Source organism: Aureobasidium subglaciale (assembly GCF_000721755.1).
Source record: "Aureobasidium subglaciale EXF-2481 unplaced genomic scaffold scaffold_3, whole genome shotgun sequence".
Taxonomy (NCBI): Eukaryota; Fungi; Ascomycota; class Dothideomycetes; order Dothideales; family Saccotheciaceae; genus Aureobasidium; species Aureobasidium subglaciale.
In genome coordinates, this window is record NW_013566992.1 from 827,107 (window position 1) to 839,522 (window position 12,416).

At 52.2% G+C, this 12,416-nt stretch overlaps 5 protein-coding genes across 5 annotated transcripts; 1 reads left to right on the plus strand and 4 right to left on the minus strand.

Moving 5' to 3' along the window:
* Positions 1-76: 76 nt before the first annotated feature.
* Positions 77-2,631, minus strand: AUEXF2481DRAFT_86425 (uncharacterized protein). Its single transcript, XM_013491538.1, has 5 exons — positions 1,969-2,631; positions 1,574-1,605; positions 1,438-1,525; positions 1,216-1,376; positions 77-1,157 (listed from the first exon to the last, which is right to left on the minus strand). The coding sequence occupies exons 1-5, from the start codon at positions 2,492-2,494 to the stop codon at positions 174-176; spliced, it is 1,791 nt and encodes a 596-aa protein (XP_013346992.1). The 5' UTR covers positions 2,495-2,631; the 3' UTR covers positions 77-173.
* Positions 2,632-2,903: 272 nt separating this feature from the next.
* Positions 2,904-3,892, minus strand: AUEXF2481DRAFT_26838 (uncharacterized protein; the record flags this gene model as incomplete). The annotated part of the gene is made up of 4 exons (XM_013491304.1): positions 2,904-3,017; positions 3,068-3,443; positions 3,496-3,829; positions 3,886-3,892. The coding sequence occupies 4 exons, from the start codon at positions 3,890-3,892 to the stop codon at positions 2,904-2,906; spliced, it is 831 nt and encodes a 276-aa protein (XP_013346758.1).
* Positions 3,893-4,283: 391 nt separating this feature from the next.
* Positions 4,284-6,450, plus strand: AUEXF2481DRAFT_702304 (uncharacterized protein; the record flags this gene model as incomplete). The annotated part of the gene is made up of 4 exons (XM_013491622.1): positions 4,284-4,293; positions 4,347-4,364; positions 4,431-4,657; positions 4,719-6,450. The coding sequence occupies 4 exons, from the start codon at positions 4,284-4,286 to the stop codon at positions 6,162-6,164; spliced, it is 1,701 nt and encodes a 566-aa protein (XP_013347076.1). The 3' UTR covers positions 6,165-6,450.
* A 257-nt stretch (positions 6,451-6,707) lies between these two features.
* Positions 6,708-9,068, minus strand: AUEXF2481DRAFT_86428 (uncharacterized protein; the record flags this gene model as incomplete). The annotated part of the gene is made up of 2 exons (XM_013491539.1): positions 8,978-9,068; positions 6,708-8,912 (listed from the first exon to the last, which is right to left on the minus strand). Exons 1-2 carry the CDS (start codon positions 9,038-9,040, stop codon positions 6,708-6,710), a joined length of 2,268 nt encoding a protein of 755 aa, XP_013346993.1. The 5' UTR covers positions 9,041-9,068.
* A 937-nt stretch (positions 9,069-10,005) lies between these two features.
* On the minus strand, positions 10,006-12,113 carry AUEXF2481DRAFT_46103 (uncharacterized protein; the record flags this gene model as incomplete). Its single annotated transcript, XM_013491468.1, has 4 exons — positions 10,006-10,200; positions 10,257-11,628; positions 11,686-11,848; positions 11,903-12,113. 4 exons carry the CDS (start codon positions 12,111-12,113, stop codon positions 10,006-10,008), a joined length of 1,941 nt encoding a protein of 646 aa, XP_013346922.1.
* Positions 12,114-12,416: the final 303 nt, after the last annotated feature.

Sequence of the window (12,416 nt, forward strand, 5' to 3'; positions counted from 1 at the left end):
CCAGCAGTTTCGTCACAAGTGCTACAGAGCCGTTCACCGCCATCCTGTCTGTATCGTTAATAACACAGCATGATTCGGTCGCTCGTGTCCGACAAGGAGTAACATAGATTCGACACAGTGCGTGTCTCTTGGAAGCATCTGAACACATCTAGATTTCCCGGCTTTGCCCTAGTTCAGGTATGCTGTTCCTCTTCTTCCTTTTCTCCTTCCAGCCATATCTCATGTCCGTCTCCATCTTTGACGAAAAGGCCTGCCACAGCACCCACGGCCGCAAGACACGCCATACACCACCAAGACAACCCAACTACGCCTTTTCGCAGGCCGACACCGTACAGGAAACTCAGAAGAAGAGGGCCAATCGTACGGGAGGCAGAGCTTGCGCTCTGACCCAGGCCGTGAACTGTGCCGAGGACGGAAGGATGAGGCGAAGAGTTGTTGATCAAAATCGCGGTCGCAGGAAGCGCGAATGTCCTTGCTGTTACTTGTATGCATAGGACGATGACGATTGAAATCCAGAGCAAAGGTCCCGAGGCTGCTGCGGGTGAGGTGGATGTAGTAGGTACCAGTGACAAGAATGGTACGAGAAAATAGGCCAAGGGGAACAGGCAGAGCGATAATCGGAACGAGGTAACTGTACCCAGACGGAAGGATATTTTTGGGTACAGTATCAGTTGCAGAGAAATACCGACAACGCCCATGATGGCTAGAGCTGACCCGATTCGCGCAGGTGGAAGAGCCAGTCCGCCTGTCCAGCTGAACGGTGGATGCGGTCTGTAGTCCGATGGTACCCCCAAACTTGAATTTGGATCTGTTCCATCATTTGCCTGAGCATGTGGAACGTATCTAGGTGTCGACAGGAACACAAACCAAAGACTGTTGAAGGTGCCAACATGACCGGCCAGGAGGAAATGGGCTGTAAATGTGAAGATCACATTGGCGGTCCAGATGCGAGAAAAGGGCAGCTTTCTCTTTATTTTTGGAAATTTGGGCGTGGGTGGCTCGTCAGTCGGTGAGTGCATCTCGATGGTCAAAGGGTCCGCCTCATCGTTCGGAAGTGCCTCGTAATCCTGTTCGCCTTCATGTCGGAACACGACTCGTCTGATCCATCGTCCGATGCGCAAACCCAGGTCTGCCTTATCTCTCAACGCTTCATGTGACTAGAAAATATCTTAGCAGCAGATCGAAGCTGATCCTGAAAGCAAACAAACAGCTTACCTCTTCAAGTCCCAGCAACAACACCATTGCTGATAGGAACAGAAATACAGCACTGACTATGTTCGGAAGCGCATACGGCCACTGCTTCAGCCATGTGATGGATTCGAACGTCGCAGGATAGTTTCCCGCTGGATCAGCCAACAAGCCGCCGAGTATCGGACCTACGACACAGCTAATGATTAGGACGATGTTTCTGTTTCCTGTATGTGGCCCACTACACACCTACGATGACACCGATGTTGAAGGTCATGGGTAACAGGAGAAAAGCCCTCGACTGGTATTTCTTGTCGCGAATGATTTCTGAGATCATCTACAAGAGTGATCAGTATAAGGGTATGGCACGGAGGCTTTGACATACTGTCCGCATTACGCCAATATTTCCATTGAGAGCTATTGCTGATTAGTTGACCGATCCTCAGAGCGCTGGCTGATGTCGTCGAATCGCAAGAGGCTACGCAGCAAGCAAGCAGGTCTGATCCTAAGTGAGCCACCAAGAAGAGAGATAAGAACATCAGTGCTTAAACGAGGCGTCTTTAGTGTAATGCACCGGAGTCCTTGTCTTATAGCTGGACCGAGACGCAATCTTTGACTGGTAATTGCGCCTTTTTGGAGACAAGTCCGAATCTTGCATTCGTAGGCACTCCTTATGTCTTTCCATCCAAGTGCAAACGACGCATCGAACTCGTATGTGCAGCTCAGCTTGCTGCTCGTGGCTCACGTGCTCTGGATCGACGACACGTTTGAATGACTCACCTCCACCAATGGCTCTCCATAGCAGTGCAATGCCAAAGCTGGAGCTGAATCCGAATCCCAATGCTCCTATGCCAGTACCTAGAAGTCCTATAAGGATGACTCTCTTGCGACCAACGCGCTCCCAGTCCGCCATCCTGCCCCAGAAGACGGCTGTGCAGAATTGAGCACCAGTAAAGGCAGCTTGGAGCATACCAGCCTGGTAGGATATGGTACTATCAGGAGCAGACGGTGAGAAGGAGCGTAATTGATAGAACATGTAGGCTTGTAGCGAAGTCTGGGTAAGAGGTTCCGATAAACGGGCTAGTGTGAGGATGAATAGTTGATCTTTCCTAGGCAGACTCATCCACGACACTGGTCTGGGCTTCTCGGATACCGGATCAATGTCGTAAGGCAGCCTGTGCTCGTTCTCAATGGAGACCGTTCCTCGGCCAGCAGGAACAATACTCGAAGAGACATGAGGCTCGGCGAGATCAGAATCATGACCTCTTACTGGTGTCGGTGAGAAGTCCGGGGAAGAGTGAGGCATTCTTGACCATCAAAGGCACCAAACGGGGGTTGCGCCTGGGATAGAGATGATCTATGTTAATTCGCGAAGAGATGTCCCGTGTCAACTTGCATTGGAATGTCCTTTGTCAACTTGTGATGAGTAACAGTGACAGATTGTTAGGCGCTTAAGTGAGTAAGAAGCAGATAACGGGCGGAAAAGCAAACCTAGGTTAATTCGGTACATGATCTTTCGTCACGTGGGATGCCGCTTTTAGCGGGATAATGCAAGCCGCTGCTTTTTGTCTATAAATTAGTATTGAGGAGAGGTTATCTTGTTAATAAAGGAGGAGTCGAATTGTTCTACTACAAAATGCCATGCGGCGTTGAATTCAGGCTGCGTGAGGGGGTCGTGTGTATGGTGCGTGCGGCTGCAAAGAAGGCAATACTACTCATCCGTATCCATGCTCGTCTTGAAGACCCTGGACCTTGTTAGTGGAACGTCTTCGGCGGGTCTTTGGTTTGGAGTGGTCGACGAACAGTTTCGACTCGTAGTAGTCGAGAAGCTATCAGGAATTAGCATAAGAGGCGCGCTAGATAAGAAGACACAACTCACCTTTTGCGGGCACTTTTGTCTGCACACCTTTACTGAGTGCTGAGTTTGTTTGCCATCTTCCCAGAGCAGGTATACGACCAAGTCGCCCTTGCTGTCACCATCTCCTGCCTGCTCAACAGCATCGATGAGCTGAACATGGTCCTCCCAGGAGCCCTCAGGCAGTGATGACATCTTGGCATGCTCGGGCTGTTCCTCGGCTGTCTTGACGGAATTTCTTCCACGCTTTTTTGTGGTGGACGAAGAAGCAACTTCGGGTGTGTTCTGAGCTGTAGCGGCCTTTCTCTTGGTGCCCTTCTTTGCAGGTGTCTTTGGTTTGGCTGTAGGCTTGCCGCCAATGCTGTCCCAGTAGGCTTGTAGGACGTCCATAGCGCCCTCACTGTAGCGTGGTTAGGGGTGATTACAATGCATGGCTTGATAGGGCGACTCACAGATTCTCTTCCGGTTCCCAAGTCCTGTCTTCGACGTTCTCGTAACCAAGCCACTTGACCTCGTATAGACAATCTTTTCCGTTGTCAAAGGCGTGCTTCATGATCTTCTCGACGACATATTCATCGGCATTGTCTTCTTCCTCGTCGTCGTCGTCGTCGTTGTCTGCCTCGACGTGTCCGTTCTTGACGTCGGCCATTTCTTCATCGACCTCTTCTTTCTCAACGGCCTTTGACTTTGATTTGCTGTGGGGCTTTTTGGGTGCAGGTCTCTTCGGGGGCAAGACCTCGTCGTCACCCGAAAGAGGGTCGGATCTCTCGTCGTCGGAAATTGCGGCTGGGACGGTCGGTCAGAGTGAGGAGTGAGGATGGGAGAGGTGAAATTGATATTACGAGGCATCGTAGATGTGTGGTTGGTGTTGTTGTGTCGATGCGGCAGGTGTAGGAGAGTTGCGACAAATAACTTGTTGACGGGTGATCGAGTGAGTGACGCGAAGCTTACGCAAGAGACGCGTCTCAAAGTAGCAGGCACGATTCACGATTCACGAAGCTGGCCGGCATTTACTGGCGGCGCACAGACCAGTTGTCGGGGGTTTCGACAGCGAAAGTCTGAATGGAAAGTGAGAGAGGGAGCAACGAAAGTCTGAAGGCCAAGAAGCAGCAAGCACCATCAACTCATCGCTGCACAACGCAACAATACCTCACTTGCTCCTTCCTCCGCCGTCTAGTAATCGCTTCGGGCTCCTCCTCTATCCGCCAACGCTCCCTAGGAGCTACAACAATTGCCCGCCATGGCCATGCGTATGTCGTTGGTCTCGAATAATTTAATGCTCCCCTGCTGACATGTTTCCTAGAACTTGACATGTCCAACGGTATTGACTCTCCCATGCGACCATGCCCATCCTAGTACAAGACTGACGAGACTGTGTCGCATACAGCCCAGGTCGCCAAAGACGAGAACGGCCGCCCTTTCATCATCGTAAGAGACCAGGGAAAGAAGAAGAGACAGCACGGAAACGAAGCTGTCAAGTCGCACATCCTCGCCGCAAAGACGGTTGCTGCTATTGTGCGCACCTCTCTCGGTCCCCGTGGTCTCGACAAGATCCTCATCTCTCCCGATGGCGACATTACCGTCACCAACGACGGCGCTACCATCCTGTCCCAGGTACATATCTACACAGCTCTACTGCAAACAGTGATAGCCTCCTCTCTGACACGCCGTCTAGATGGAAATCTCAAACCACGTAGCCAAGCTGCTAGTCTCGCTCTCGCAATCTCAAGACTCGGAAATCGGTGATGGCACCACTGGTGTCGTTGTCCTTGCCGGCGCTCTCCTCGAGCAGGCTGCCGACCTTATCGACAAGGGCATCCACCCCATCCGCATCGCTGACGGCTACGACGCCGCTTGTGAGGTTGCCGTCGCCCGCCTCGACCAAATCTCAGACACCATCTCCTTTGACAAGGACAACACAGAGAACCTCTTCAAGGTTGCAAAGACCAGTCTAGGAAGTAAGATTGTCAGCAAGTCACACGACCAGTTCGCTCAGATCGCTGTGGATGCCGTCATGAGTGTCGCTGATCTGGAACGTCGCGATGTCGATTTCGAGCTGATCAAGGTTGACGGAAAGGTCGGAGGCAGTCTCGAGGACACACTGCTCGTCAAGGGTGTCATTGTCGACAAGGACTTCTCACACCCCCAGATGCCTTCGGAAGTCAAGGACGCTAAGCTGGCCATCCTGACTTGCGCCTTCGAGCCCCCAAAGCCCAAGACCAAGCACAAGCTCGATATCACCTCGGTCGAGGAGTTCAAGCGCCTGCAAAACTACGAGAGCGAGAAGTTCGCCGAGATGATTCAACAGATCAAGGACACCGGCGCAAATGTTGTCATCTGCCAATGGGGCTTCGACGACGAGGCCAACCATCTCTTGCTGACCAACAAGCTTCCTGCCGTACGATGGGTTGGTGGTCCCGAGATCGAGTTGATCGCTATTGCCACAAACGGAAGAATCGTGCCGCGATTCGAGGACCTCAGTGCTGACAAGCTTGGAACTGCTGGTGTCGTTAGAGAGATGAGCTTCGGAACTACCAGAGAGAAGATGCTTGTCATTGAGGAATGCGCCAACAGCAGAGCCGTGACCGTCTTTGTGCGCGGTAGCAACAAGATGATCATCGATGAAGCCAAGCGCTCATTGCACGACGCCCTTTGCGTCGTTCGCAACTTGGTCCGCGACAACAGAATTGTTTACGGTGGTGGTGCTGCAGAAATTGCCTGCTCGCTAGCAGTCGAGGACGCAGCCGTCAAGTCCCCTGGCCTCGAGCAATACGCCATGCGCGCGTTCGCAGATGCTCTTGACAGTGTGCCTATGGCTCTTGCAGAGAACTCCGGTCTCAGCCCCATCGAGACATTGGCCCACATCAAGAGCCGACAGGCCAAGGAGGGCAACTCAAGATTGGGTGTCGACTGCATGCAGACCGGCAGCAATGGTGAGACAGCAGAATATCAACATGACACCTTCACAATGACTAACTTGAATACAGACATGAGAGAAAACTTTGTCATCGACCCCTTGATCTCTAAGAGACAACAGCTTCTTTTGGCCACACAACTCTGCCGCATGGTCCTCAAGGTCAACAACGTCATCATTGCTGGAAGCGATGAGAATGACTTCTAGATTGTGTGATACCTTTTTTGCATGAAACATTACACGTGGCGTTGACAGCGGAGCCCAAAAGAAAGAGGATCTGATTTGGCATGGAGAATTGTCATGTTGCAAGGTAGAATACCACTGTTTAAATGTCACCTCAGGACGAGGTCTGCCAAAGTCTCAACCACCATCTTAGTTTGAGCGGTGCAAGGGAGTGCTCTTGTTACGTGGAGCAAACAATCCTCATAAGCGTGTGAAGTGAACCAAAGCATCTTCTGACACTGAAACACAACGGTCACAGTGAACGAGCGAAGTGGCAGCGGACGAAGGACGAGGGACGATGAAGAAAGTAGCCATTTGGTTCAAGGGTATGAATTGTGAATAGCCAACGAGATCATCGTCAGACTCATTGACGGGATGATCATGCTATAGATCAAAAGGGGGGTATCGAAGAGAGATATGATACATCGAGTAGAAGAAGGAAAAATCATATCATGATAATTTGGGGTATCAACAAAGGAGAACATGACATGGAGCATATAAAAAGAGACATTTCCCGAACATCAATCATCACCATTCAGGGATCGTGCTATACTTCTGACCTGGAGCAGCAGTTGCACTTCTGCCTGGGATGTCATGATGGTGATGGGGAGCAGTGGATGCACTTCTGACAGGGGCCTCAGGTCGTCGCTGGCCAGGTCCTGCAGTCGCGCTTCTACCGGGGAACTCGCGGCGGGCGTATTGAGGCTGCATACCTTGGCGGTATTCGTCAATCAGTCCGTCGTAGGCTTCGGGAGGTGCTGTAGCACTGCGTTGAGGACCAGCTGATGTGGCAGGTCTTGATATTTCTGGAGGACTTGTGATGCTGCGATTCGGCGGCATAAATGAAGGTGCGGCGGCTGCGAGAGTGAAGGATGGGTTGAACGCAACGTAGCCTCCAGATGCTGCAGAGGCGGATCGTGGCTGATGTGACTGCTGTTGAGGAGGCGATGTTCGCCGCTCGAAAGGCTCTGGCATGGCTGTTCGTGTCTGCGTCGTCATCTCGAAGCTCTGCATTTCAGGCTCGGGTGTGTGGCGAGAAGCAAAGCTCAACCCACTACTCATGCGAGCCAAGGGAGCGTATGATTGCTGGAAACTTTGCTGTGGTCTCTGTCGAGGCATGTTGATGGTGTCTTCGTAGCCCATATTCGCTTGATGCATGGACATGTCTTGAGGATAGGGAGATGCGTATCGATCCATTGGTTCCTGTGTCATGTCCCTCTCGTACTCGAATGTCTCATCCAACTCATGGTGTCCCCATCTTGCAGGCTGTTGCGGAGCCGCTGTAGCGCTCCTGCTCGGGTAGGGCTGGCTTGCATATCCGGAGTGAGCGTCGAACGTCGGGGGCATCTGTCTGGAAGCATGTGACGTCGATCTATCGAACGTGGGTCTTGATTGCGTGGAATAGTAATCCGAGCTGTCAACAGAGCCCATGTCATTGGCGTTTCCAAGTAGCGAGGCATCCGAAGCATAAGTGGCATTGGACATGGCCGACGCTTCGGTGTCTGAACGGTAAGGCATGGGCGGACGTCTCTCGGCGTCCAAGTCCGGCAAGCTCGGCTCGCGATACATTGCCATTGGTGGTGCTGTGTGCGTTCGAGGTGGTTGCTGCATTTGCTGAATACCGAGCGGCGTTTGCTGACGACGCAATGCTGGCTCAGGAGCAGGTGCAGGTGGCAATGCAGGGTGGTCCTCTGGCAATGTGTTCTGTCGCTGGAGCCCAAATAATGGAGTAGTATTCGTCCGGCTTGGTGCTGATTTCTGAGTCATGTGAGTATCCTGCCTGACGAGGCCAAAGTCACTATCCCGTCCAATGTCTGGCGTCTGGGCTGCAACTTGAGGCAGCGTAGGTTTGCGGTTGACCTGCGGCCTGTTCGGAAGCTGGCCAACCTTCTTGGCTGCCTTTGCCTCGCTTTGTGCGTGCTTGTTCTCTTGATCTTCCAACGCTTGCTTGACTTTCTGGCTCACGACTTTCTCAAGCCTACGGTCAATCTTTCTTCGGCAGTAGTTGCTCAACCGGCCGTCGCTCTGAGGAATGTAGTGCCAAAGGAAGACCAGGTAAAGAACCACAGCGATGATCAAGCACAAGGCTGAGATAACCCAAATGACGAGGGTGAAGAGCATGGTGAAGAGAACGACAGCTTGTTCTCGATTCGATTCAGCCAGTGTCTCAACGTTGACCCAGAACTGCTCGAACGAGGAGCGGTTTTGTGTAGCAGCGTGATCGCCCATTGGAATGAGATCTTGCTGCATGAAGGAGTAGAGAGTGATAGCGTTGACCACCTGGCGCGGTCCCTCGGCGAAGATGATCCGTACAGCACCCTTGAAGGCGAAATAGACAAAAAGAGCAACATAGTCGACGCCCTTCTTGCTTTTGGTCAGTTCGGCGAAAACGAGGAAGCGCTTCCAGCCATTGGGTCGCATTGACTGGAGCGTGACGGCAACAGAGTCCATATAGCTCTCAGCAACGCTGCCTCTACGAACCACACGGGTAGCGCGGACCCATTCGAATATGCAAAGAACCCATGAGAACATGATACACGCGGCGAAGATCCATTTTGAGTACTTCAAAGGAATACTGGGCTCGATCTGGGAAGACCATTTATCGTATGCAAGGAGGTTGATGGCAGTGAATGTGTCGGCACCATACACAGCGACTGCTATGAGAGCCATAAACCAGAGCCATCCATAGGAGAGATATGTCAAAGCGCCAGATGCGCGAAAGTCGGAAAGAGTCTATGCATTATCGTGTTAGCAAAAAGATCAGAGTACAAGGGCCATGAAAACACCGGTCAACTCACCACATAATCCCACTTCTGCGACTCATCGAGGTGGCCCTTTTCTCTGTCGCCCGAACATCCCATGATAAATTCGGAACAGAGTGTATTTTTTGGCGCGTAAGAAATAGGAGATTGTCGCCAGTCCAGCTGAGGACGATTAGGGGCGTGTCTGAGCCGTTGATCGCAAAGGCTTGCTTTTGTTGTTGTTGATGATGATACAGAGAAGCGCGATATCTGCCAGCAGACGTCGTGCGTGTGTGTGGTATTGAGAAGGAAAAAAGTGAATAGAAAGGAGTGTGGTCAGTCTAGGATAAGGAGCGCAAGGCTGTGAATGGCTGGGACAGGTATTGTAAGGAATGTACAAGGTTCTAACGGCTATAGACCGTTTGTCTCCAAGGTTGCTGGCCTTCTTTGTCGACAGAACAACGAAAGAAACGCCGCGACAAAGGCGTCTTGAATGAGGTGTCCGTCAGAGGCGGCTCTCTCCTTTGATTGTTGCACAAAGCAGTAGCTCGTTGGCGCTTGCGCAAGTGAACGACCGATGCGCTGCGCCGTTGTATAGTGGGCTAAGAGGGAAAGTTCGAGCAAGCGCCCACGAAACGAGCGAGGGGCTCTACCCAGCCTCGGGAACGTCGTCCAGTAATCATCTCATCTTATCTCCCTGCCCAGAAGGCTTCTCTGTTGGCGTTCTTCAGACTGAAACACGCGCCCCTGCACCTTCACACCATCACTCGGCTCTTCCCCAGACTTCCCGGATTCAGGCAACGTGAGCCCGCGATCTCTTCTCCACCTTGCGTAAAACCTGTACCTTGCACCAGGATTACCAGAGGAACACCTGTAGCACGGATGTAAGGCGGTATGCTTGTGACATACCTCACGTGAGAAGACATGTTCAACGCTTGAAGCTACACTTTCTTTGAGCTGATCATGACAACTTCTGGACGCGGCGAGTGAATGTTGATCATAGAACTGATTGAACTGAATTGAATGCTTGGGTTTCTATTGAACGCCTGGTCTCATGAACCCCATGATGAAAACTAATATATATTTTACAGCTCGTCGTGGCTGGGCTCATCATCGTAGTCGGGCATACCACCAGCACCACCGGCGCCGCCGTAAAGCTTGCTAGTGATGGGGTAGGCGACGTTGCTGAGCTTCTCCTTCTGCTCATCGAAGTCCTCGGCAGTAGCATCGGCGGCATTGTCGTCGAGCCAGTCCTGGACCTGCTTGACAGCGTCAAGGATCTGTGTATCATGTCAGTGTGATGTTCCGATGATGGGGTTTGCTCATGTTAACTTACGGTGTCCTTATCATCTTCGTCAACCTTGCCACCGAGGCCCTCCTCGTCATTGACCTGGTTCTTCAAGGAGAAGGCGTAGTTCTCGAGACCATTACGCGATTCAATACGTTGGCGAGTTGCCTTGTCCTCCTCAGCGTACTTTTCGGCTTCCTCAACCATGCGCTCAATCTCCTCAGCGCTAAGGCGGCCCTTGTCGTTGGTGATGGTGATGCTCTCGCTCTTGCCAGTGCCCTTGTCGCCGGCACTGACCTTTAGGATGCCGTTAGCATCGAGCTCGAAGGAGACCTCGATTTGAGGAACACCGCGAGGAGCGGCGGGAATACCAGTAAGTTCGAATTTGCCAAGCTGGTTGTTGTCCTTAGTCATAGAACGTTCACCCTCGAAGACCTGGATCAAAACGACGGGCTGGTTGTCAGCGGCGGTCGAGAAGATCTGGGACTTCTTGGTAGGAATGGTAGTGCCACGCTTGATCAGGTGGGTCATGACACCGCCAGTGGTCTCAATACCAAGAGTGAGAGGGTTGACATCCATAAGGACGATGGAGCTAGCCTCGGCCTCACCAGACAAAACACCACCCTGAACGGCAGCACCGTAAGCGACAGCCTCATCAGGGTTGATACCCTTGCTGGCCTTCTTTCCGAAGAACTCCTCGAGCATGTTCTGAACCTTGGGGATACGAGTGGAACCACCGACAAGAACGATATCGTCGATGTCAGACTTCTTGAGCTTGGCGTCCTTGAGAACCTGCTCGACAGGCTTAAGAGTCTTCTTGAAGAGATCGTTGTTCAGCTCCTCGAACTTGGCACGAGTCAAAGTCTCGGAGAAGTCGTTGCCGTCGAAGAAAGCCTCGATTTCGATGCGGGTGCTCATCTGGGAAGACAGAGTACGCTTGGCCTTTTCGACCTCACGCTTCAGCTTGCCCATAGTCTTGAGGTTCTTGGTGATGTCGACGTCGTTCTTCTTGTTGTAGTTCTTGGTCAGGTAGTCGATGACTCTCTGATCAAAGTCCTCACCACCGAGATGGGTGTCACCGGCAGTAGCCTGGACCTCAAACACACCGTCGTCAACAGTCAGGATAGAAACATCGAAAGTACCACCACCAAGATCGTAGACGATGATCTGGCGTTCCTTGTCGGTCTTGTCCAGACCGTAGGCGAGGGCGGCGGCGGTAGGCTCGTTGACGACACGGAGAACGTTGAGGCCGGCAATGGTACCGGCGTCCTTGGTGGCGGCACGCTGAGCGTCGTTGAAGTAGGCGGGGACGGTGACGACGGCATTGGTGACCTTCTCACCGAGGTACGACTCGGCGACTTCCTTCATCTTGCCCAGAATCATGGAGCTGACCTCCTCGGGGGTGAAAGTCTTCTGACCACTGCGAAAGCCATGTCAGCGTGGGTTCCCACATGTATTCTCTTTGTCTGGAACTTACTCCTGAACCTCGACCTGAACTCTGGGTTGGCCGTCCTTGTTGACAACCTTGAAGGGGAAGTGCTTCATGTCACGCTGAACGTCTCTATCGTTGAACTTGCGGCCGATCAAACGCTTGATGTCGAAGACGGTTCTCTCGGGGTTGGATGCGTACTGGTTCTTGGCTGTGTGGCTTGTCAGCGGGTGTCGCAAAAGTCATGAATTGCGAGAGTGCTTACCGGCGTCTCCGACGAGTCTCTCATCGTCGTTCCAGGCGACGTAAGAGGGAGTGATACGGTTACCCTGGTCGTTGACAAGAATCTCGACCTTTCCGCCCTTCATGATACCGACACAAGAGTAAGTGGTTCCAAGATCGATACCGATGACTGGGCCAGAAATGGCCTTCTCGCCGCTGTCCTGAGCTTTGGCATTGGAGCCAAAGAGCACCATGGGCGCGAGGAGCACCAGGAGGAGGTAGAAGATGGTTGACCACGCAAAGCGTGACTCGGTTCCAATGCGTCTCGCCATCTTGTTAGGTTCCTGTATTGACAAGAATGAAGCTACCGAGATGGGTTGGTTGCTTCCTGACAAGATCAAGAAGTGTGACTTAATTCAAGAAACCAAAAGGAGTGAAGCTCCTTTAATAGAAAGTAAAGAGTTGCAAACTGGCCACTCCGGACTTTAATGCCACCTGGTCACGACGTAGCCAATCAGACGCCGAATGCACGGTCTCCTCCGTAGAAACTTCCCGAT